This window comes from Anoplopoma fimbria, chromosome 23 (genome assembly GCF_027596085.1).
Source record: "Anoplopoma fimbria isolate UVic2021 breed Golden Eagle Sablefish chromosome 23, Afim_UVic_2022, whole genome shotgun sequence".
NCBI lineage: Eukaryota > Metazoa > Chordata > Actinopteri > Perciformes > Anoplopomatidae > Anoplopoma > Anoplopoma fimbria.
The window spans coordinates 19,403,735-19,430,120 of NC_072471.1; the positions used below are offsets into that span (position 1 = coordinate 19,403,735).

At 44.2% G+C, this 26,386-nt stretch overlaps 2 protein-coding genes and 2 non-coding genes across 7 annotated transcripts; all 4 read right to left on the minus strand.

Moving 5' to 3' along the window:
• Positions 1-554: 554 nt before the first annotated feature.
• slc25a3a (solute carrier family 25 member 3a) lies at positions 555-8,934 on the minus strand. The gene is given in 9 exon segments (XM_054624718.1): positions 555-883; positions 886-984; positions 1,563-1,673; positions 1,793-1,965; positions 3,491-3,672; positions 4,779-4,958; positions 5,477-5,601; positions 7,939-8,113; positions 8,639-8,934. Coding segments are annotated over 8 exon segments (1,074 nt in total). The 5' UTR covers positions 8,084-8,113; positions 8,639-8,934; the 3' UTR covers positions 555-824.
• LOC129112872 (small nucleolar RNA SNORA53) lies at positions 1,294-1,498 on the minus strand. Its single transcript, XR_008532381.1, has one exon. It is a non-coding gene; the product is annotated as a small nucleolar RNA SNORA53 (small nucleolar RNA).
• LOC129112871 (small nucleolar RNA SNORA53) lies at positions 3,162-3,365 on the minus strand. The gene has a single exon (XR_008532380.1). It is a non-coding gene; the product is annotated as a small nucleolar RNA SNORA53 (small nucleolar RNA).
• A 4,511-nt stretch (positions 8,935-13,445) lies between the features above and the next one.
• Positions 13,446-26,159, minus strand: tmpoa (thymopoietin a). 4 transcript variants are annotated; one of them, XM_054624445.1, is made up of 8 exons: positions 25,563-26,159; positions 20,298-20,415; positions 19,784-19,927; positions 18,355-18,494; positions 16,548-16,640; positions 15,564-15,767; positions 14,603-14,703; positions 13,446-13,867 (listed from the first exon to the last, which is right to left on the minus strand). In XM_054624445.1, the coding sequence occupies exons 1-8, from the start codon at positions 25,800-25,802 to the stop codon at positions 13,471-13,473; spliced, it is 1,437 nt and encodes a 478-aa protein (XP_054480420.1). In that variant the 5' UTR covers positions 25,803-26,159; the 3' UTR covers positions 13,446-13,470. The 4 variants fall into 4 exon arrangements, with proteins under 4 accessions (XP_054480420.1, XP_054480419.1, XP_054480421.1 ...); XM_054624444.1 differs by having other exon boundaries at positions 15,564-15,782; XM_054624446.1 differs by lacking the exon at positions 15,564-15,767 and having other exon boundaries at positions 25,563-26,156.
• Positions 26,160-26,386: the final 227 nt, after the last annotated feature.

A 26,386-nucleotide genomic window follows, 5' to 3' on the forward strand; every position in this document is an offset into this window, starting at 1 on the left:
GATATCCGTAAGCTATGCAGATGTTTAAATACTGGCCTGCTAATTATTTGAGGCGATATGCGGAATAGCTCATACACAATAGGACATGCAGCCCGGGATTTTAGCCCACCCCGATTCCATTAGAAAAATGAGATCTATGTGACCACTGCTCAGGAGTCACTTCTTCCTGTAGCCCAAGTATCGTCTACTGTAGTTACTGCCATGCAGCTCCTCTTGTGTTCTGCTCCAACCTGTAGAGAGAACCAGTTGGCAGTGAAAAGCAGTGAGCCCCTCCTGGTGGTGTTAAAGAGGATTGCACTGCACACTACCATCCATTAGAATTAAGAAAGATATCCAATCTCCTACCTATCCAGTCTGTGATCTGTGTGCAAATCCTCCCATTGCTCACTTCTCAGGAAGGGGAGAGCTAGAACGATGCACGAGGCTCATTGTGATCAATATAACAAACCCAACAGAGAGCAGTGTGAGAATCTAACCTTATGAACACAAGTCACATCACCTGGAGAATTCCTCTAAAAAAACATCCATGTAAAAAGAAAAGTGGACAGCCATGGTTTTCCAGGGAATTCAATTCAATATTTATTAGAATTTCAACATGTTTCTAATGACAGGAAATGATAAAACCAGACGGGTGTTTCTACAGAGGAATATTTTCTGTCCGACTCACGGCAGGTCTAGAGCGACAGTTCCATCTTCTCCCCTCACTTGTTCTTTTGAAATATACATTATTAGTAGTAGCAGCCATGAGGTCTGTGCAGAGCTCATGGCTGGACATAAATATAGAAAACTGCTGTGTGCGGTCTTGGGGGGGTCAGATGTGGAGTTTACTCTGTGAGGCCCAGCTTCTTTTTCAGGGATTCTGGCATCTCAGGGGGAGGGGGCGGGGCAGGCGGAAGTAGACCTTGACAGAGTCGTAGATGAACCACTGCAGGGCGGTCAGAGTACCGATCATGATGATACGGGCCACCAGACCCTTCCACACACCTGAACAGGACACAGTTACAGCATCAGAATCAGATACATTGCTGACAGTAATCTAAGTTTTCAGACTGTGTGCTGCACAGGAATTAAGGCAGGAATTCACAATCTAATGACAAAAGAAGAGCTCTAGGGCACATGTGACTAATATATACACAATGTTGCTGTAAGTTCAAACTGTAGGCTGAAATGACCAGCAACACTCATTCTTAGTTCACGTTTAATGTAGCGTTGGTTGTTACCGATCCGGCCACTTTACATCAACAAAGCAAACACACATCAATCAGCTGGTCCTGGATCAGTATCTATGTTCAGTGTGTCCGTCCCCCAGGCTAGCAGCACCAGGAGCTCCCTGCCTGTAGAGGACAGGGTTGCCAGTGCTGCAGGTGGGCTGGGGGGACAGGTAGACTGTTCTCACACGCCAATGACTCAAGCACCTCCAACTGTACAGCCAGCAAGCTGCCGAGGAGCTGTGCTCAAGAGCACAGCGCCCTCCAGAGGTGGATCTAAGGAGCGTGTTAATCAAAGCCTCATGTTGCACTATGCTACTGCTTAAGTTACTGTGGACTGGTGTTGGTACAGACCTTTTGGTCCCAGTTTCTTGAGGACCTGGGCAGCAGTGCTGCCCGACTCCTTGTTCAGCACGGACACCACAGAGTCAGCCGGGTGGGACACGATGGCACAGAACACACCAGCTGCACAAAGAGGGGAAGCAAAACACACATCAGAACTGGAGTAACGTCACCACCCATTTCATGGCGTCTTCATTGGGCCCCATTTGGTTTTCTAGCTTTGCAGTTGATCCGTTACTCACCGATATAACCGGCCACGAAGGTGACCACCAGCTGCTCAGACTTGCTGCACTCACTGCGGGGCTTGGGAACAGCATACTTGTAGAGCAGCTCCACAGTGCGCTCAAAGCAGGCAAACTTCATCATGGTGTAGGGGATCTGCCTCATCCACAGAGGCACCACACCCTTATAGAAGCTGGAGTGAAAGGCGGGAGGAGATGTGAGCTCACAAGAAGCATAGCTACCTTCACCTCCATTCATCCACATTCAGAGTCTTCCCTGCCTTCATTCAGCTTGGGGGCAGCAGACGGAGGGCGCTGCGTTCCATGGACACAATGTCCACGTCCTGCCTGTACACCACAGCACTGTTAAAAACATGCCCAGCAGGAAACGACTCGTCTTACATTACATTCCCAGTACATCTTTAACAAGCTGTACTTGACCCAAGTGTGACAGGTATCACATTGTGGGATACATGTCAGTGGGTTCAAAGATACACTTTGGTGAGTATCCAAACGCAACAAACATTGTTATCTCCGTCAACTCCCCCCCCCTCTCTCACCTCTTCCCAGCCAAGGTACAGCAAAACAAAGGGTAAAAGTATAAAAAAATCTAGCTCAAAGGAAGAGTGAGTAAGATTAAGTGGCATCTAGTGGTAAGGTTGTGGATTGCCAACAGACTGAATACTTCACTCACTCCTCCTTATTCCAGTACTATGCTGCCTTGTGGTAGGCTTAGGTATCCCTAGGATTTTATCAATACTCATATTAGTATATAGTGGCCGTCGACATCTTGCCTTTTTTGGAACCAGTTAACGGTAGTAATCACTTTAGTCCCGTTCTAAAGCATACCCTGCTTTATGTGACTTTTATTTACTTAATGAACATCATGCTATATTGAAGAAGACGTGAAACTAGTGATTGAGGACATAAACTTATTCGCTTATTCTCGCAAGTTCAAATTTTTTCAACTAGGTTAAAGAAAAAAAAAAAAGAAAAAAAAAAAAAAAAGCGTCATGATTGTAGCTGATACTAGTTTAGACCAGACAAAACTGTTTACACACATACATGATAGATAGATAGATGATAGATAGAGATAGATACGACATGTAAATGTATGCATCAAAGAAAACAAAAGGAAAGAAGTTGACATATAAAGCTCATTGGGACAATGGACTCATAAATTAAGAATTCCTTAACATGAATAATAAGTGGGTGTCGGCTATTGAAAGCAAAAAGAGAAAGTGACATCCCTACATCAGAGAAATCTGACGCATAGAAAATATAACACATCAGAATGAACATTAACCCACTCAGTCGTTCTTCACCCAACCCAAACTATGACAGACTGATAACGAACACACACACAGTACAGTACAGTATCTACGTTCAGTGTGTCCGTCCCCCAGGCTAGCAGCACCAGGAGCTCCCTGCCTGTAGAGGACAGGGTTGCCAGTGCTGCAGGTGGGCTGGGGGGACAGGTAGACTGTTCTCACACGCCAATGACTCAAGCACCTCCAACTGTACAGCCAGCAAGCTGCCGAGGAGCTGTGCTCAGAGCACAGCGCCCTCCAGAGGTGGATCTAAGGAGCGTGTTGTCAGAAATCCATTTACCAGTAATTTATCACTAAAGCAACCACTCCGATCAGCCAAAGTCGCTTTCTGACAGTGACTGGTGACAAAATGGAATGCTTAGGAACTGTGAGACGGCAGTGCACTTACGCCCAGATACCCTCCTCCGCAAACATCTTGGGGACACACTGTCTGAGGGTGTTGGCGTAGCCCGGCTTGGTCTGGATACGAACTTTGACAGCCTCCATGGGAGCCAGAGCAATGTCTGCAAAGAACTCTGCGCTGGCTGAGGCAGCTAGGTACAGCGATGTCCTCCACAGGTAGGTGTTCTCCTGTTGGGTGAAACCACACAACAAATGGTCAGACAGACTCAGGTTTCCCCAACGACCAGATGACACAGAAGCTGACAAGGACCCTGACTTACCATGATGATAGTTAAGAGTGAGGTCTGAAATGTTAAGTGCCCGTGGACCAGGTATGTTTTTTATTTTTTCAATGATCGATGGTCGACACTCAAACGTACCGATCAGTGCCTTGCACGCAGGGGTGCTGGTGGTTCAAGTCCCCAACAAGCTGCCACCATCAGCACCAAATGTCATCACTTCATAATTTATCTTTTAGTCATTTGTGTGTAATTGTTATAATCAGCTTATGAATTTTTCAGTTATGGCCCAAAAGGTGTTTTGTGAGGTCAGTGACCCCAAAAAACTAATAATTTCATTCTTGACTCCAAGTAGATGAAATTCCTTCCAGGCGTTCAATGAGAGCAGCCTGTATGCGAGTACAGATCCAGAGAATGCACCAATCAGAATCTCGTGACCTATGGGCGTGGCTTAGCCGTGTGTGACAACGCAGACTGTTAAAAACAACAACGGCAACTCCTGAAGTAGTTAATTAGAAGCATCAAAAAAACTGAAACTAAAAAAAAAATTCTTCATTGAAGAGCAGAGAACGACACTGAAGACTTTAACATGGACAAAATGTCTCTGCTCCTGACTGGTTCCAGTAAGATTTGATTGATGGTTTAACCCCTGCCATGTATCTTTTAAAGCACCTGATTGATTATATTCCAGTGTGACGTGCAACATAAGTGTGTGTGCGTGTGCATTCCCCATACCGGCTGTCCCTTTTACACAGCATTGATTCGGTTTTGTGACTACCTCCGCCATTTTAGCAGCGCGTAGAGAAATCCCAAAATGTGTCTTGAGTCATGCGAGACCAGCGATCAAACTTTTTAGAACAATTATCGGCCGCAGCCTTACTTTATGTTTAACACGCGTAACAAACTAGATGTATCCAGTGCTACTCCAAAAACTAAATGCCATCAGCTCTATGTGGAGACTACTGGCTCACTTGAGTGTAACAAGTCATCAGAAAAAAAGATAATACTTAATGTAGCAGACAGATTAACAAACGCCACTGCTGCGTGTGGACTCACCTCTCCCAGTAAGTCACTGTAGAAGACCTTGAACACTTCGTAGAAGCCGAACTTGCACAGTCCCTGCATGGAGTAGCCAATGAAGGTGGGAGCCCAGCCCTTAGCCAGGCCTCTGACACCATCTTCCTTCACTGTCAGCGAAAAGCCTCTGCCGATGCTCTTGTACTTATCTGGGTCCACCTGAGGAGGAGAATCAACACTGATGAGGCATGTCATCCAATTACTGGCAACTCTGGGATCTGGTGTATGAAGTACATATGTATTTGCTGCCATGGTGAATAGCTATTAGCATGGGCCAATACATGAGTTGCAAGTCTAGTGTGTTTTTTTTTTTGGGGGGGGGATTAAAAAAATAAAAATCACATTTTCTAGACTGAAATGTAGACATTTTAACCATATTAGCTGAACAAATTGTAAGAGTCATGGTGTCTGTTAATGGGTGATGTTAGGATGATCTGGAAGCACTAGTACACAGGCATCAGACAACCCAATTTAAGCCATTTACTTGGGAATTATGACCAATTACAAACAAATGGGGTACTTAGTGCTTTAAATTGATATTTAGACAACTCATTAAAGCTGAAAAAAAGGCATAATTAACCACACCACAAGGCTAGATTCAAATCAGCAACAGCCAAGTAGTGAATGGGGCTTAGAGGTTGCAGGAGCAGCTGGCTCCTCGTTGCTTCCATACAAACCTGCAGGCGGCACTTGACAAGGTCGAGGGGCACCACTGCTGTGTGTGTGAGGCCGCAGCTCAGGATACCCCCAAAGCCACACAGGGCATAGTACTTTGAGGAGCCAAACTCGCAGCTGATCTCCTCTGTGGTAGAAGGGAGGGGACACACAGTGGACATGCAACATGCAGGGTCACATGCAGCACAGGACAAAAATCAACATCAAACCAGAGCCACTAAATGGAAGAGTTGTCGCTACAGCGGGATCACTGTCAAACCGTTGAGTCCAGTTCGCCCATGTCCCCCACTGTGGACAGTTCCACTCTCCCATTATAGATGGCTCTGCCACCAACATGCCACCATTTATTAGGATCACACACCAAAGGTTGATAAAAATCATTGTACACAAGTGATTTCACTATGAACTTTTGTGGACCACAGTGGTGTCGTGCAAGTTGAGACTTGAAATTTGCTACTGATAAATAATCCATTTTTTAATAACATGGCTGAGACACCTATGGCTGCCTAGAAGGCAGATGTCACTAGAAAATCTGTTGGAGGCCTTCAACATTTTTTGGCAGCACTACAACCCTAATGGATTTGTAGTCAATGGGCTAAAAACACACATCACCACTGTGGTCCTACAAATATATGATCAAAAAGATGTATTAAGAATAAACTTACTGTTTTGATAAAAGTTTACCAGCTACAAATGCATTTCATTATCACATTTTCTTCATCAGCATCACCATTATGTCGGTGTCTTTTTACTAGAATAGCTCAACCTGACAGTATTAGGTCAACCAGTCAGTGTGCTAATTAACAATCAATAACTGGCTGATAATGTGAGCATTAATGATTTCATATCTCTTCTGTACATTTAGAAAATCGAGACAGACGTCCTTGACAGTCTCAAATAGAATGGTAAACATACAGCACATTTTCTCCCTCGGGTCTGGCACTCCTGACCTTCACCTACAGGAGTCCTCTACCGGGGACAGGGTGGGGGTGGGGGCGGCGAGTTGGGTGGTAATCATTAAACACAGGAACACTGGTGCAGAATCATGCAACCATGTTATGATCACTCCAACACTTTGGAATCAGTTCACAATGACAAAAGAAACAACTCCACCACAACTGGGCTGATGCCATTTCTCCCATGCAAATTGGTGCAATTTCAAGACAAACAATAATAAAATACAGCCATGGGCGGATGGGGCGTGACGTTAAAAACAAAAAAACAAGAGGCGCCGAGCCACGGAAACAGACCTGCAATCTGCATTTGACCAGATCAAGGGGAACGACAGCTGTGTGTGTGGTGCCACAGCTCAGAATCCCACCAAAGCCGCACAGGAGGAAATACTTCTGAGAGCCGAACTCACAACTGTCCCCCTCTGGAGAAACACAGGTGAGACTTTGAGAACAGGACGGGAAATAGAAATGGACGACACTTCCTTTGTATCTTTAGCTGACTAACTGTCTACGAGCTTAAAGAATTCGACTGGTTTGTGCCCTCGATCCAGCTAGATGTTTGACAAGCCAAAGCTGTACAACTTCTTTGAGCAGTCTCGCCCTCATGAAACCAGTTTGTACGATCAGAAACTGTTTAGACTGAAAACAGCCATGTGCGTCATAAAATATGCCCACTAGTCCCAAATTGTAAACAGTTGAAATGCATCCCTACTGTTAACTAACTAACTAACTGTGGTTTCAGGATGAAGCCAAACTTAGAAATACAAAAAAGGTCAAATACTAAATAGTTGAGGAGCCTTATGAAATAAGTACATGGACTTACAAACAACAAAAGTCTGACAGCATTCTTTAACAAATGGTTGGTCATTAAGACTTAATAGGTGGAGGTGAAGAAGTTAAAGACTTGTGGCTGAAGCTTGTTGGTAAAGGGAAACCTTGTGGACCCAGAGGGAGGGTACATTTTTTAAGGACATAAAGCACATGGAAGCATAACTGCCAAGTGGTGTAATGGAGTAATGTTGGGTACCTTCTTAACAACCTGTCCGAAATAGTTAGGACAATTTGTTCTCGTCAGACCCTGAGCAAGCTCAGTCAGGGGTCACGTGTATTTCTCGACCAGGTTGGCTATGTAGAAGTTAATTACTAAAGCTCAACTAAAAAAAAGTTGCATTCGATATGCATACACTATTTGCGACAAAGTGCGACACCTCAAATACAGTTTACTGCAGTGCAAAGGCAAGAAATCACTTTGTCCTTCCTCGTCCTCCACAGGCTGCAAAGGCCTCACAGCTCACTGCCTCAAATGTCAAAACCCCTCATCCTTCTTAGCGGTTTAAATAGTTTAACCGTGATGTACTACCCGCACACAGACACTCTTACTTTACAATAACTGCATCTATGCTGTTTTACACAGCAAAGTTGGCCGCAACCGGGCGAATCTGGTTGAGCTAAGCTAACGCAGCTAATGCTAGCCCCTTAGCAGTCCTGCCTGACTCCGCGCTGAGGTTTACCGTCTGCGGTAGCGGCCGCTGCCAGTCTGCGGGTCCTCTGTCCGCCTTGGAGGCTCTGTTGAGGTTCTTCCACTTTCTGGAGGGAGAACAGGGGAGCGCTGAACGGATTGCCCCGGGCCAGCTGCGTCAAAGCGGTCGGGTACATGTTGGTGTCCTGCCTGCTTGCGGAGCTACGCTGCAATGAGGGGGGAAAAGTTAGGTGTGCTGGCTCGAGCTGTGTGGCAGATGTGACTAGTAACACGCACGCGCACCCTGACACCTGAACTGAAGCATACTATGTCACGTGCTGGTTAGCTTAGCTTAGGTTTAACTTCCGAATGAACGCGGGCCGGAAATGCTTAGCTAGCTTATTGAATGAACACGCAATGTAGGCCAACAATAAGCTACACACACACAGGAGCACGTAACGTCCATGCAAAGTAACTGCACCATCCCAAAAAAATCCCAGAGCTGTATGCCTACACACTCATGTAGCATTTCCATGTCCTTTTCTAGCACTGCAGATGCTAAATGCTAAGCTAAAATACGTGCTAAGCTAACTTGACCGCTGCAAGGTGGCAGGCCCCCATCTAGCTAAACAGAGGTTAAAGTAGCATTCACAAAACAGCTAACAGAAGTCACGGTTCTGTACAATTTGTCATCCATAAATAAGTGTCCATGTTTCATATGTACTGTTTTTTAAATGAATAACTGCACTCACTATCTTGGTGTCTTAAGATGGCGCCTCCGCTTAGCTGCAACCGGCTGGTAGGAGAGGCAGAATGACCTCGCGGTAAACCGATTTGTCCTTTCGTGACGTCACCGGGAAACATGGGCGGGTACGTCAGCTTCTCTGTCCTGTAAGGAAACGCCTAAGAGCTGCCAATCAACACCTCTGGTCCAATCACAACAATTGGCCTATGATTGATTAAGTCGGTGCTTGTAGGAACTACAGAGAGACTTAGTCGAACAAATGTAAGTTTTCCTTTTTAAGTAAACGAATACGAATACCTCCGTGTATGGAGTTATGACATTTGCGGAGATAAATGGGATTCAGGTCTGGAGATTGGGCTGGCCATGACAGGGTCCTGATCTGGTGGTCATTCATCCACACCTTCACTGACCTGGCTGTGTGGCATGGAGCATTGTCCTGCTGGAAAAACTACTCCTCAGAGTTAGGGAACATTGTCAGAGCAGAAGGAAGCAAGTTTTCTTCCAGGTTAACTTTGTACTTGGCTTGATTCATGCGTCCTTCACAAAGACAAATCTGCCCGATTCCAGCCTTGCTGAAGCACCCCCAGATCATCACCGATCCTCCACCAAATTTCACAGTAGTGGGAGACACTGTGGCTTGTAGGCCTCTCCAGGTCTCCGTCTAACTATTAGATGACCAGGTTTTGTGCAAAGCTGAAAATTGGACTCATCAGAGAAGATGACCTTACTCCAGTCCTCTATGGTCCAATCCTTATGGTCTTTTGCAAACCTCAACCTGGCTCTTCTTTGCTTCTCGTTGATGAAGGGCTTTTTTTCTAGCTTTGCACGACTTCAGCCCTGCCCCTAGGAGCCTGTTTCTAACCGTCCTCGCCGTGCACTTCACCCCAGCTGCTGTTTGCCATTCTTTTTGGAGGTCACTTGATGTCGTCCTTGAGTGACATTCGAATGAGTTGGCAGTCATCCCGGTGAGTGGAGAGTCGTTTTCGTCCTCTGCTGGTCTGTAGCTTTGTTGTCCCTAATGTCTGCTGCTTGACCTTGTTCTTATGAACCGCCGTCTTAGAAATTTTAAGGATGGAAGCAACCCGACGCTCACTGTATCCCTCTGCCAGTAAAACCAGAATTGAACCCTTCTTTTCCTCACACAAAACTTTTCTTTTTAACTCTTTTGGCATGGTCAATAGTCTTCCAATTACTTTTGAGGTACTACTAGCACTGTTTCTGCAATCCAGCTGGTCCTATTGCAAGAGTATAGTGATGACCCCAGCACTGGTTTTTATATTTTTCTTCATTAAATAAAATTGAAATGCTCTAAATTACAATATTTTTATTTGAAATTTGGGACAAATGTTGTCAGTAGTTTATAGAATAAAACAAAAATGTTCATTTTACTCAGACACATAAATAAATAGTAAAACCAGAGAAACTGATCATTTTGAAGTGGTCTCTTAATTTTTTCCACAGCTGTATTACATGAACCGACATTTGCTGGTGATTTAGTCAAAACACAAAATCATTTATCTTTTTTGCCATAACATGAAGAACACAGGTGACCTGGTACTTATTGGGACACTTGATGAAACTGAACCATCATTGACCAAATTTGTTTCAGCTGTATTCTTGCTATAACAAGAATGGAGAATATGAAAAGGACCTTCCAAAAACTTGCTTTAGTTAGTTGCTAGCCAACCTTTATTTGTATCAGTAACATTATTACAGTGTGGTTGTGCTGTCGATGCATTCAGTTCAGTGCCACACAGGGATGTCACTGTTACGGTAAAGACAGACATGACTGTGACAAATGAGCAAACTTAAGCACGTTTTCAGTATTGAAGTTGATTCTTTTTTTGAGTGAAATAAAGAGATGAACAGTGAACAGAATCAGAAATCGATACACTATGGTAGGCCCATTAGCCTACGATATAGAGTGCCAATGTGTTTTTAGTTAAGTCAAGTTAAGAAAAGCAACCAACACTGGTACGGCCCTTTGGATTTAGTTTAGATGCAGTATGAACGTCAGCACCAGCGCTGTGGGTTTGTACTCAAGTTGCAACAGCCATTAACTGGCGGTCCGTCTCCGTGAAGTATGACATGGTCCCCTAATCTGATGAATTCCCTGCTAATCAGACCACAAATGAAACAATGAACCAGTGCACCCCACGACTAAACCCTTAATTAACATATGTACCCCAACTTTTTGTTCCGGATGGAAAGACATTGAACTCTCCATCATGGAGGATCCCCCAATTCATGCAGTATTGGCACATAAACATTTGGGAAAACTTATAGACAATGTGCAAAATCCATGGATCAAATTCCAATTAAAAATCTGGAATACAATTAGAGGAGAATATAAGCTAGATCATAAACTACTAATACTTCAGTGGTGTGCTTATGATCCCGGGTTCAAGCCAAATTAAATTGACTATAGATTTAAATTTTGGATTCGAAAAGGTATAACGACATTCTACTCCCTTACAGAAAAGGGGCAATTAAAGGACTTTGAAAGCCTGAGGAAAAAATATTGTCTTGAAAAGATTTTTATAGGTACCTCCAGATACAGTTATTTTGAACATAACATTAGAAACAAAACAGACCATACTGATCCAATATTGAGAATATTTCTTGGTGCCCACCAAAATGATTCAAATAAAGGAGTTATCTCAAGATTCTACAAAGGCCTCATGACAAAATAATCCCACACTGCTGAATATGTTAGAGAAAAATGGGAAAGAGAAGGTGGCCTCTCAATATCAAATGAGGACTGGTTGGATGTATGTACATTTCAGTGGGAATGCACCAACTCTAACGTGTGGCGGGAATTTGGGTGGAAGTGTGTTATTCGTTTCTTTATTACACCGAAGCAGAAAGCACGTTTTGCTGGAGGGGAGCCCACATGTTGGAGACAATGTGGGACTCAGGAAGCAAATCACTGGCACATATTCTGGGATTGTCCAGTGATAAAACCTTTCTGGGCGGAGTTTCATAAAGCATTAAAAAACATTCTTAATACTGACCTGCCCCTGCAATTTACATTATTTGTAGGAAATATTGATTTCCAAACAAGGCGCCCAGATAAATATATGATTGGCATATTAATAACCGCTTGTAAAAAAGCGCTCACAAGACGCTGGCTACTTCCTGTGCCCCTGACGATACAGGAGTGGATATATATATAGTAAATTACATTTATGTTATGGAAAGGATTACTTTTTCCCTTCGTCTTCAGAAAACTGTGTTCATTCAGTTATGGAACAAGTGGGTGAGATATGTAAAACCCTTAAGACCAGATTTTGTGGAGGTATTGAATGAATGACCCTGTAATGTTGCTTTAATTTAGCAAGCCTCATCAACCTCGATTTCATTCTCTCTCAAGTCACCACCTAACATTTTTTTTCTTTACTTATTGTCTACATGTACACACTATACCTCTCCCAAAATGTACAAAGTCACCCAATTTTGAAAAAGGTTGACAGCAGAAGAAAGAAAATTGCCCTTGGGCTGATGTATGTTTTTGAATATGTCTGTCAAAAAATTAAGAGTATAAAAAAAAATTAGCTACATTTATAAACGCTGCTATAGTGGCATACTTCCCGGCATGCATGTATGTGGGTGAAAATTCCCATGAAAAGTCCCTTTTACTTATTTGAACTACGTTACCTGGAGTATTGCTAGGTTTGAGGAATTACATAGTCTCAGTATAAAACACAGTAGTGAGCAGTTCACTATCATTAGGTACAACATTGATTTGGAAGGAGTTTAGAGGTCTGAAGTGAAAGAGTCTAGTATTTACTGGGAAAGTAGCACAGATTAGAAATTACAAATATAAAAGTTTATCATGTGACCCCTAAGAATTATCCTGGGCCGACCGCATGCTCAGCTACCACTGCTGTACTAGTGACAAATCAAACATGACCTCCATTTCTCATTTTGATTAGAAAATCAAACATGTGCCAAACTCAAATTAGAAGTTTTACACCCAGAGTTCAAATTGAAGAAATTCAGTTAAATGTCTCACTAGAAAATGTGTTGAAGTTTCTTTACCGTTAGAACACAGTTACATCCTCATGAATCAAATGCTCTTAAAGGCACAGTAACAACATAATAGTTTATTGAGTGGATATTTGATATTCATGACAGTGAATACATAATTAAGTAGAACACACACGGACATTCAATTATAATAAGAGAAAGAAAGAAAATATTGTCGTAGGGTTTAAGAAGATTATTACGTTTTTGGATTATAATAATAAGCCTCCCTGTCTCATTAACAAAGATGGTCATGTAAGGTACAAAACAAAAATACAGGTTTAAACACCATCTTCAGGCTGTTCATAACAGAGACACTAAGGCAAAGTGAGAAAAAAAATCCACCACACACATTCGATACAAACACACGCACACACACACACACACACACACACGCACACACACACATGCATACACGCACACACACGACATACAAAATGAATGCTGTAATAAAAAGTGAGTCCACATTTTTCTATGAAGGCCTACTGTGTGTGACTGGCTTTGTTGTCACCTCACAGACTGTCAAAGATGAAGAATAGACCAAACAACAGCAGCACAGGAGGAGCTGTCCTTTTCACAACATGGCATGGACATCCTTCAAGCGTCACTGAAACGGCTACTTCGCTTATCTTAAGGGATGTGCTGAAAATTGATTTAGATATAAAAAAGGAAAAGAGAAAAAACAAAAACAGGGCAAAGATGTCAGGTCATTTCACGGCGCCCCGGGAATAAAATGGCTACAATGCAGATTCACACTTGAAAAGACAGAAGCAGGCGGACTCTTGTGTCCCCCTCAGACACTCCCTGAGCTCTCTACGCTGTGCTGCCACCAGCCACCTCTGTGTCTGAGGCTGTAAAAGGGTTGATGGTGTTGGTCTCCATGGCCTGGTACACCAAGAACAGGAACGCAGCCACGATGGCCAGCAGGAAGAACTTTATCCACAGAGACACGCTGCGGTACGCTGCCTTAGTCTGCCCTGCAGGGGGGGCTGCAGACAGAAGCCTGGAGGAGGAAGAGAGGTAGGAGGAGGAGGAGGGGGTGGAGGGGGGTAGGCTGCTGACCCTGTTGACAGTGCAGCTCTCTGTGTAGGAGGAGGAGCTGGTTGTCTTGGTGGTTTTTGGAGAGAAGACGAAGTTTTCATCATTCCACAGGTCACTGGACGCCACAGGGCGACGGGCAGCTCCTCTGATGGGTCGCCGACAGGTGGCGCTACGAGAGACAAGGGTTACAGTCACTGATTTGTGAGGGAGACATCAACGGTTTCCTTCTCTGAAAACACGGCAAACTATCTCACAGATTCTGAAAAAAAAAAAATCAGTCACTGCTTTTTAGTTCAGGTCTGTTCCTCGTTCACAATCATCTGTGAACTTGAAGTCATCCGGAGTGAGCGTTTGCACAGGTTTGATGATGTCATACTGCCTCATCAGCCCCACATATACAACACATCTCTGTTCGAACGCCTATACTGCTCCAGATTCATCGCAGGCTTATACAGATCACCTACAGGATCACTGTGACAGTCAGGAGCTGCAAAGGTCACATGATACTATCACACCGTCCTGTGGTTATTCTGCTTCAACATTTAAAGCAAACTGCTACTACAGGCACATTGGTGGCCCAGCATGCACTCTGTCACAGTGCTGGTAGACGTGCTGATGAGAGATGGGACGAATAGGACTAAAAAGAATACTTTAGCTGCTTTGATTTTGACCGCGTTTTAAAGAATTCTGTCGGTGCAATACTAGATTGAGCGTGTGTCACTTTAAAGATTTTATCTTTTCATCTGCATTTCTTTGTGAAGCTGTCTAAATTTGAACTTTAAATGCACTACAAAAACACTACTGTGAGTGTCAGTCCTCTACATTTGTCATAAAGTGAATATTTGAGAGATTTTTTTTTTAGACAATAAAAAAGCATATCTGATAACAACCACTAGTTCCTTACGAGATTCCTGTTGGACTGTTGATATCATTGGGGAACAGCTCCTTCAGAACATCATTCTCCACCACTTTCGGGGTTTGGTCGCTGGCTGCAATCTTCTCCACCTAAAAGAAAACAAGCATAGAGAGCGAGATTACTACACTCACCTGTAGAAGCACGTTTGGACCAGCAGAGGGCGCCCTGCATGAAATTACACACCGCTCACCGTGTGAGCTCTTCAGCCACTATGTTGACTATTGAACCACCATGTGACACAGTCCCACAGTCTAAAGCCTCATGTCCTCAGCATGGTCCGACTCCACCCAACTCACTTCATTTACCAGCGCCTTTTCTCCATCTGTTAAGTAGGTTGCACCAATGTAACTCAACTGATCACCATAGCAACAACTCGTCATACTGATGTCACACATCGGTTCTATTCCTCAGCAACCAAACAGAGGATCACTTCGTTGATTGTGTGGTTTTGAGAGCTGCCATTTTTTTAATTATTTTTTAAAGTTGAGTTTGTGCAGGATGTCCCATATATCGCTGGTGAGGATTCACTCTGACCAATCAGTGGTCAGCTCGCTTCGAACCTCGACCGAGGCTGGACCAAAAAGAGTGCCAGGTACTATATGTTTGCTAGTGGAAAACCATTAAAGATAGAGTGGAGTGGAGCCGTACCGTTGCCATGCACTGGAGACGCAGCACAGCCGGCTGTCTCACTAACACATCCTTGGACAGAGAGGACGAGCTGCTGAGCGTCCCTACAGGGCTGCATGTGGACAGGAGGCTGGTGACTTTCTGCTGCATCCTCTTAAACAGACTCCTGCTCACAAACAATGTGTGTGACTGTGTTCTGTTTAATCAGCCAACAGAGTGTTAACAACCCTACACCATGAACTAAAGACTGTTTAACCACACACAGTGCACCAATCAGATACAAGTGTCAGTGAGAGGAGAGCAGAAGGAAATGCAGCTGTACCCGTGCTACAGACACACTGCCGGCCTTTGATCCAGACCGGTCTGACAGAGGCCAGTGGTACTCTCGTCTCTTAATGGGTGAGATGTTACACAAAGGGCTAAAGGTGACCGGATCAACCTTGGTGATTTGAGCCAGAGGGGAGGAAGGCCGGGATGGCCTGGCAGCCGGTCGTGGACTTGGCTTGGTACAAGTCAAAGAGCCCACCTGAAGAAGACAAGACTAAATAATGACACACACAGATATGGACAACAATGAGGGGGAAATGTAGAGCTTGTTATTATACAAACTACGCTGTGTAAATAGTCTCAGTGATCATTTCCAATTTTATACAAATTCACTTCTACCCACCCGAGCTGGTCTTAAAAGGTTCAGTCCTTGTCTCAGAAAACAACACAAATACACAAGACCAAAGACAAGGCTGAATCCCTCCACCGTGTCCACACCAGCCACCAGACACCCTTCAGTCGTCCATGTCTGTGCATCTGATGGACGGACAGCACTTCAACTTTAAATCAAAGCAGCCGTCTACGCTGGCCACCTTCTGGTTTTCCTGTTACACATTGTGATACCTAAACTCAGCCCTGATCACATCCATATGAACTTCTATGTAGACATCCACTCACCATTATACTGCATGAGCTTGTGCACATGCTGTTCTAATGTTGGAGACACGTTAATGTGCTGGTGTTGCTGTTGTGCATCCGTCTGTGTTTGTGGTCACATCCAGAGACACACTGACAGAGGACCGACGCTGCAGCTTGAAATCAAAGCCTGTGTTTGCCTTGAACCTGGGCAGAGTGTGAGTGAACTGTACAGACACCTCACACGGACTCGTTCACCACCCAACAATACACCATTCCCCACAATTCATCACCAGTGTGGTGAACAGATTAAGCATGACTCAAGACAATGTGGACATGGCAAATGTGATTTAGTGTCAGATGTATTTGGTGAAGACAGATGGGTTAATAGAAAGAGGCTCACCTCTAACAGAGCAGTGTTGAGCAGAGCGGCTGGCTGGTGACATGAATCCTGGTTGGGTTTGGGAACACTCAAGCCCACGTCTTCCACTTTGAGCTACAGGTTCCAATCACAAGCAGACAACTTATTTTAACATTCTAAGAGCTGGATTTCCAACTCAACCATAGCGTCAAAAGCTGGTTCCAACAAAGAACTTCTATCAGGGGGCTGTGTGTGACCGTGTGAAGTAGTCAATCTGACACTAAGCCCCCATCACACAGTGATAGGCCCAGTGTGCCGTGGATCAGGCCTTGGTATGTGGCCCACCTTAGCCCAACCTCACACTCACTCAGTGCGCCGTCTGCGGACCCGTCTTAAAACACCGGTGCATCTCTTTTTGCTTCATATCTATACATCCAATGGTTTTATGATCAAATTATGTAAAAAAATTGCCGTTTTCAATGACTATGACTGAGAAGCGCTTGGGATGGTTGAAAAGATTTTCAGGACGGTTCCAGGATGGTGGTTAAAGGAGTCTGGAGCTTTGCGGTCCGTTATAGTTCTTAGAAAGTAAAAAAGAAATTGGAATCGGTACATCAGCTCAGCAGGAGAGGGAAATCCACAGGTTAACCTTAATTCATTACCATCGCATTTAATGGCATCGTCTTTCTATAAAATACAGAATACCACCAATTTGATATATTACACCTCCAGCTCCTCCTCCACATCTCCAGTGTATTGTAAGTTTACAGCCTCCCTCTCCTCAAGGCCTCAGCTCAACAGGTGCATGTTCAGTCAGACCAGCAGGAGGAGCTGTCCTGTCACAGTGACGGGACAGCCAGCAACACTGCTCACCTCCACCCTTATGTGACATAGAGGAGAGGAGTTCACACTGCCATTTCCCAACAGAGGCTGTAACTCTTTAGACTACTTTTAATGTCCACGCTACAAAATGAAATGGAGAAGGGGAAAAGATTATAAGATCACAAAAACATGGACAAAGAAGAAAAGGAAGCGAGATGTGGGTGAGGGACGGACATGATACAGGACTGAGACTAAGGTGTGTGTGTGTGTGTAGCATCCAGCATGTGCACAGCAGCAGCTAATCCACATCATGTGCTTTGAGTCTGACATGCAAGCACGGACACACTGAAGCTACACACTCACACTGAGCTGGTCTGCACTCCTAATGACAAGCAGAGGAAGCTCCATATTCACACTACACACACATATATATATATATAAACTCTTTTTCACCATTTCCTGACATTTTATAGACCGATCAACTAGTCGATTCATGGAGAAAATAATGGAAAGATTCTTCAACAATGAAAATACTGGTTGTGTGCAGCCCTAGTCAGCACTGATTACTATTTTACAGAACACTCAGAATGGAAAGAGATGCTCTACTGTTTTCGTGAAGCATTTCTTTGATCATCCCTGTGTTGCATAATGACAATAAATCATACTTGAGAAAAACAACAAACATTCAAAACAAAGAGACTGGGCTTTTGAGCAGGAAATACGCAGCTAATCTCTCATTCAGGTTTGTTGTTAGCCAAGCAGTGGAGTGACAGCATCACCATCCAAACTACTGCCGCCATGATGTCGGAGAGGAGAGCACTACTGCTGCTGTCTGATGTCAGCTGACCACCACGCAGACCAACACCAACACATCTACATCACATGTACATCACAGCAGCACTAAACAGGCTCACATCATGATCCCTATGACCACAGCCAAGGATCATCCAACATGCATGTGAAGGTCTACAGAGAGACTGAGGGGCCGCTGAGGGCCCGGATAACCCGCTGACGACCTGTTCCTTACCGTGTGGTGCTGGCTGCTGCGGGTGCGAGTGGTGACGGGCGTCTTCCCTCTGCTCCTCACCAGTCTCTCCACCACTGGAGTGGGTTCAGGTTCTGCCACAGGTTCTGGTTCTGGTACTGGTTCTGGTTCTGCTGTCACTTCTGACGAAACACAGTAGAGTCACACTCACCGTTACCTGAGGGACTTACTGGTGGGTTTAGTTTATAAAGAACATATTGTTTGGTAATGTTACTCACTGTACTATTGTGTTACTCTCTCAGACACAACGCTGTTCTGTCCATCAAATAAAGGCAGTGATTGTGAATCTTTGTGACTCAATCATCTGCAGATGCTTTTCATAACGGATTTTACTCAAAGTTAGCTCATGAGAAAAAAATAAAAATGTACCGTTTGCTTTTTGAAAGTGGTTGTCAATGTGACCACAAGGTTCGATCAGTCGGCGCCAACATGAAAACTCACCACTATGCTGCCTAAATAACTTTACACATTCAATATACCATTGTGGTAATATACTATAATAGGACTGGGACCATTCCGGTGCCTCATCATCAGAAAGGCTGCTCCCGGTCCAAGCATGCCCTCCTCTGAAGAACAAGCTGCAGCTAAAAAAAAATTAAAAAAACCCAGCCTCCTTCCTCTAGTGTGGAAGTATTTTAGACAGAGAGCCAACAACATGGTGCTCTCTGAACTCTGCAAACTGGATGGCTCATCACTGCAGGAACCAAACGAGAACATCACGCTCGCTCCCTTTCAGTCTATACCGACATTAGCAGTCCCTTAAGCTAGACTTTGTGAGTGGTTCTCCATAACCCCATGTTCATTTGCTGTTATAGTAACATAACCTTACGTGTGACTATATTGACATTTTTATTATTTTCCTTGACCCACACTGATGTAAAAATACATTTCATTATTCTCAACTGCATGAATTCATGTCATATCCATTTTAATTAAAAAATAAAAAAATAAATGCTTCTCCAGTTCAGGGAGCTATGACATTCAGAGATGTAATTAAAATAATTTCAGCTCATACAGGGTCTGTAATCTTGTTACAATTATTTTGAAGAGACCAAATTTGAATAAAATGTTATATAGATAGATATATCAATAGATATTGATCAAAAAAGTTTTGATTTTCATTTTGGGTAAATTAATTGTTATATTTTCAGGAATTAAAAAATAATCTTTAGCATTACTGATAAATTAGTCATTAGATTAATCAACTAATCACAAAAATAGTCTTTCGAATAATTGATAAAATGATTGTTCACTGCAGCCTTGTATATAATTTGATATATTATATTAAAGCACTTTCAGAAAGTGTCTCCATATTGTACATATTTTAGCTTAACTATTACTGCTATGTGAACCTGTAAGCCTCCATGGCGTCTAGCATATCATCAGGCTGAGTGTCTAGTGCTGTTCTTACCGTCCTCCTTGTCACTGTACAGGTCGGACTCAGAGTTGCCGTTGTGGTTCACTTGTATCTCGGTGAGAACCAGCAGCGGCGGCTGTGCAGGACCATTGTCCAGCATCCTCTGCAGCTTCTTCTCGTACAGCTTGCGGGTGGATGCTGAGGGGGACGAGCAGAGGGAGACATTCACTCAAACTGCAGCAGATGTCTTGCCCTGGTTAACAGGCGTTTACAGACGCATCACCTCTGGGGACTGCCTGAGAGGAAGGGCCCACGTGGCTCCCCTCAGAACTACACACCATCAAGGGATTGCTTTTCTGTCTGCATTTACACCGCCAATAAACAAACTGTACTGTAAACCATACCTTTAGCAAACATGTCAGAGACACTTGTGAATTCCATCAGTGTGTAGCACCGACACACTAAATCCCCGTGTGTGTGTGTGTGTGTGTGTGTGTGTGTGTGTGTGTGTGGACAGATGTCACCTCAGTCTTGAAGCTCACATCACCCTGCTAACATGAGCACTCACCCACAACGGGCCCCACATCCACTCCGTGCTTGAGCAGCTCGTCCTTCAGGCCCTCATCGGTCAGCATGGTGACGTCCATTTCGTCAGGACGGACCTTGTCCGTTTTCCTAGTGGCTTTCTGTGGGAAGAGGACAGGGCAGCCCGGTCACTAATGATACACTGTATTCTTTAAAAAAAAGCCTCTAGGGTCAGGTTAGGGATGGTCATGGATCCGTTTTTGTCCTGAGGTATTGTAATCATCAAATGATGACATCAAGACTCAGCAGCAGGACGTGGTTGTTTCTGGGAGAGAGCAGCTTGTGTTCTGCCTGCCAAGATAGCACAATGCTCATTGGACAATCTTTTAAGGCCCACACCTTCACAGAAAATGCTTTTCCTATCATCCTGGAGGAGTCCGGATGGAATTCCTTACCATCTCTACAACATTAGGTATTTTCTGGGATGTTGGAATGCCTCCTGTCCTACTTTAGCTTGCTTAGTACATTCCCTCAGAGGAGAGCTGTTTACACAGCCTTCAGACCGTTGCATAATGCTCACTAAACATAAGTGGAGGCATGTGTCCGGTTTGTGTATTCATGATTCATCACACAAACACATGGTGTGGAAGAGAAGTTTTAACTTGAGACGTTTCCTCGTATTTCCTGGTATGAAGTGAAGCCAGAGGGAAAAGCGGCCCTTTTTAGTGGGACGCTGCAGGCGGGTCCTGATGGACAACATGCAGCCTGGCTCACACACCAGCCGGCAGGAAATGAAGTGTGTTTTGGAGGAAACACAGTTTGCACAGGGCTCAACACTAACGTTCAACGTGGTTCAGCTTTTCATTCCCCAAACTGAAAATATCACCTTACATTTAAATATCAAGATACTATGCAGATGTACTTTGGCTCACAAAATACAATGTGCCATTAAAGAATAAAAGCCTAACTACACTAACTAAATTCTTTACAGTCTGGGTTTTATCTGATACTTTCCAGGTTGAATCTGAAGTTTTCAGATCACTTAACGTGTACAAAATAGCATCTGTCTTCATGTTCTTCACAGATCTCTTAAAAAAGAAACCAACTAATCACTTGGTGCTCCGTTATCCGTTCTGGACCTCTGTGCTGATTCCCACCACAGATCCATCGGCCCTTCAGCATTGAGGTCTTGGATTGTGGGTCCCTCAGGTGACACCAACATCAGCCTGTCCATCATTTGACTGAACCTACGCACTGTGGTGCTGCTCAAAGACTCAATGAGCCTTGTGACAATACCGAGTTGAGAGATGTCCGATTCAACTAATATTCTAAATTCAAATATGTATTTGGATTTGAGCTGGGCGGTATGGTCTAAAGTTGATCAGGATTTGATTTTGAAGCATGAACAGTTCAGCCAAAATGGCTCTGTGCAGTGCTGTGGCAGCCAGTCAGGACCCGGATAAACTGCATGAATATAGATATTTGAAAAGTAAAGAAATATTCAAACATTTGAATATTCAACATTTTTGACAGCCCTACCTGACAAGCAGGAGCAACCAAGAACACCCATTGATTTTCTTAGAGCCAACAGGACTTGCAGAGGAAAAAAATACTACTTGGAAACTTAGCAGGGATACAAACCCTTTTGTGGTGAAGTGGCAACTTGCAGAAATATAACCATTTTAAATCAGAGCAAGTAAAGTACATGCTCAAAGTTAACATGCCCGAGAACATCAGACTCGTAAGAAGCGGAGACAAACTTCCTTTACATATCTCTACGTGTGGACACACTGCAACATGTCTCTCTTCAGTCAAAAACATAAAGAGCTCCACTACAGTAAGCCATAGTCCACTCTCTCCATTGAAATTCAATTCAATTCAGTTCAGTTTATTTTGTATAGCCCAGAATCACAAATTACAAATTTGCCTCAGAGGGCTTTACAATCTGTACACATGCGACATCCTCCGTCCCAGAAAGGCTTTTACTTTGAAGCAGCTACACCAATGGTTTGAAATGGTGTACACTTTCTGTCTCCTTAGCGGGCGTGGTCAAGACGTGCTCCAACGGAGGAAAGATGAAGAACTCTGAACAACTTTTAGGACCCAATGGGTTCAATAAGGACGATTCAAGTGTTCATACTGGGGAATTGATTTTCCTCTAAAATTGTTACACCTCTGTTTGGCCACTATGTAAAATTAGCTTTAAAGCCCGGCACTTTTCCTGGGGGCTCGAATCTTTTTTTATTAGGGAGCTTAAGGATTTTAACCCCCAAGCTGAAGATGGCAGAAAGCCAAACTCATCCACTGAAGAATGTCATGTTTTCTCTTCATTTCCTTCAGAATGCGGCCTCACCTGACATGTACCTGAACCAGGTCTATATGGACCTTACAGTCAGACTTTTACTGTACCTCTTGTTGTTGCTGATTCCAGCTGAGGTTACTAAATAATTTGCTTATGAAAGGTGGACAGACAATATCACTGATACACATGGTTGTAAAGAACCCGTCATAGCTATGAATGAAATCTTTACTGCATCTGTGTTTCTTACACAGAAATCAGATGGCATGAGATTCAAGAGACGCCTAAATAAACGAGTCACAGCAGCTTCTTGTGATTCTTTGTCCGACCACTAAAGATCCACTCTCAAAGTGACCACCAGCTTCACATGAACACCTGGGCCTAAAGCCGCTCTCTGCAACTTATTCAGCTGGCAACAAATCCACGGGAAAATGTCAGGAATGCAAAGATGATACGCTCAACTGCAGCGCTGAGATGTTGCCATGAGGCTCACAGCATGCTGTAAATGTGAGAGACACACAGAGGGAAGTTGTCTCACTCCGAGTCTGGCTCTGAGCGGGCCCTCGGCAGGGTTTGGCCTGGATGTGAGCCAGGCTGTTTCATAATAACAGCGGCGTGAGCTGAAGAGAGCGGGAGCAGAGGAGGAGGGAGCGAGGCCTCTGTGACTCCTCCTCTACAGACCACACCCTGCCTTTAAAGGCATTACTACAGCCTGAGATCACTACATACACACACACACGCTCACACTTTCCTTTACGACTCCTCACTGCAGCCTGGATGGAGTAGTACGAGGTCGAGACATGCCAGGACCTGTGGCCAACTGACTGGCTGAGTAACAATGGACAGCCACAGTTTACTCTGCTAAGATCAACCACATCTGTTTGCCTCGCTGCTGACACACGTTCTTCATACGTTTCAGCTAATCCTCCTGAATCTCACCAACCACAGAGAGTAACAAGGGGAGACTCACCAAGTATTTGAGCCGCTCTCACTTCACTTAAAAATGTCAGGAATGAATTCTTGACCTGAACAGCCACTTCCACCTGCAGCCTGTAATCACTCTGACACGAGAGCATCGGGTTTCACGAGATAAACATCAACCCAACGATACAGCACTGCTACCTTAGACGACAGAGGACAACTAATTACACATGTGCCGTGTCTCACAGCCTGAGCAAAAGTATTTCCTCAATGAAGAGGCCAAGCCCACTAACATAACAGTACAGAGAAACTTCTCCCTGGTCTGATGGTGGATTTGGCAGAGAAATCACACTCAGCTCTGTCTGTGGAATCACAATGAACGGAGAGGACTCTCACCCCCGTAAATTCAGACAGAGTGTGTTCACCAGTTTTCATTTCAGCATGGATAATAACAGAAAGCCTTCCAAGCACAGAAAGTTCAAATCAATAATTTGTGATTTATTTCACACAGCCGATATTCAAAGAGGCTGTCATCTACTAAACTGATTGTGAGACGAGATGAGTCAAGGTCCTGTTAACTTGCCGCCCCTGTTTAACCATTTCCAGGGGAAACCCTGTACTGAGCATACAGATGAATAGAGAGAAGGACACTGATTCAGTGGTGGTGAGAAAAGGTTTTAGGCCGGACCAGACATGTCCTGCTGCACACATGTTTGATACCTAGAGTTCCTGTGCATTAATCATTACAGTGTGGTAGGTCAAAAAGGAATTTGCAGATCTCCTCTAGTTGTGTCTGCAAAGACCACTGCTGATTGAATGAATACCAACCCCACTATGTACTTGGCAGTGTGTGTAAAGGTAGTTCTGATAGCTGTCATCCAAACATACCCTCCAAAAAAATAAAAGTGTAGTGAGAGTGACGAGCAGCATGCAGTCATCGGCAGTATACAACGCGTGATAAAAGGTCTTCTGAGAGAGTGGGAGTCTCTGCAACCATGACACGTCCTTGAGCATGCAGCCAAAATATGCACGCTGTGGACGGACACAGAGGTGCACACACTCACTGCCAATATCATGAGCTTCCTGGCGAAAATATTAATCATCTTTTGTCCATTTTCCTCCTCCTGTTCTGAAATTAATTAAGCAAGTGTTTTATTCAAGCCATGTAAAGTATGAAAAAGTAAGTAAACAAGCAAAAAAACAAAAACAACAACAAACGATCTTGTTACAATCATAAAACTGAGGACTTTTTTCCTCCATTTCTGACCAGTCACATATAATCGGTAACATGAAGCAAGAAATCTCTGGTAACCTGAGATGCCCGCTTATCATGATGGAATTTGTGTTATTAAAACAACAGAGGAATGTAAAGAAACCGAGACCTTACACCCCCCACACAACAAGTTACATTTGAGAGCAACGCAATCTCAACAATCAACAGTTTTCTTTCAAACACAACAAAAAAAACCACGAGCTTCTTCATCTGTGCTCCAAGCACAAACTGATTAAATCATCATGTCAAAAGAGTAAACGATGAAAGTCTGTGGGAGACAAACCCCCACCCGTTCAGATGAGACCACTGATAACCTGTTTCCATCAGCAGATGTTTCCATCTTTGGCAGAGATTTAGAAAGCAACACTGTTGTACTTTTGGGTGAGTACCCGTGGCAATAATTCCTATGGATGAATGTAGTCTGTGGTCAAAGCAGAGGTGTATTTTATACTGATAGGACAGTTGATTCATTGATTAGTTGAGCTTCACTGCATGCTGGTCAGAGATTTGAAAGAGTTTGAAGCATCTGCCTAACTTTCGAAGGGCAGTTGTTAAGACTACTTAAGATGAGTGACGACCATTGATAACACAATTATTTCGTGGATGCACAGCTAGCTGCAGGCGGTCTTACACATCTGGGTAAAGTTACCTGAACGTTGTAAATGACGGAGGTTACGTTCACGTAACTGCAAAGAAAACTAGTAAAGTTTGAGTTAAGTTAGCGAAACTTTGGACCATCCTGCTACCCGTTGCTACGTTAGCTTCTGTAACGTTAATTCAAACACACATTTAAAAATAAAATAAAAATGACTCACTCTGCCGGAGGAACGACTTCTGCTGAAGACTACGGGCGGCGGCAGCTCCTCGTCGCTGGAGAAGACGTCCGGCGTGGCGGCCGCGGCATGGTTCTTGTTGTGGGCGGTCAGGTTCTTCAGATAGAGCTGCACATACACGTCCTTGGTCGGGTTGCCGGCGGGGAGCTCCACGTTATGGGCCAGCAGCTCGCTCTTCAGCTTGTCCTTCGTGAGCACGGACGGGTCGTCCAAGTACGACATGTCGGCGCGCGAGAGGAGGAAGAACAGTCGCCTGGTAACTTTTAGCTAGCTAACACCGAGAGGGGGGGCGATTGAGAGTGGGATTAAACGGAGGGGAGGGGAGATTGAGAAGAACGGCTAACCAGCGCCTCTCACTGGAGTAAATTCGTAAAACAAATGATAGCTAAAAGAGGTAAGAAACGTACGTCAAAGGGGGAAAAAAGAAAAAAAAGAAGCTAATGAATGACTTAGTTGCTCTCGTTTCCTCCGCCGCTCGATATGAAGAAATGAAAGCGTTCCGTGCCGAGCGGCTGCTTTGGGTGATCTGTGCACCGGGCTGCTGGAACTCATTGGGGCCACCCGGGCCGGAAGTGACTGCCTGCTATTGGTCAGATGCTGTCAGAGAGCGCTTACTCATTGGTGGATCCAACATGCAACTATTGAAAATGAAGCGCACGTCACGAGGTGTGAACTCGGCTCAATCCCACTATTTTAATAAAACGATACAAAGAGAGGGATTTATGGATATCAGTGTAAAACCCCGGAAGAGTTTATAGCACGACAGTATGGTTATAATGGCGTTATCACTTTAAATGTAGCTTCCA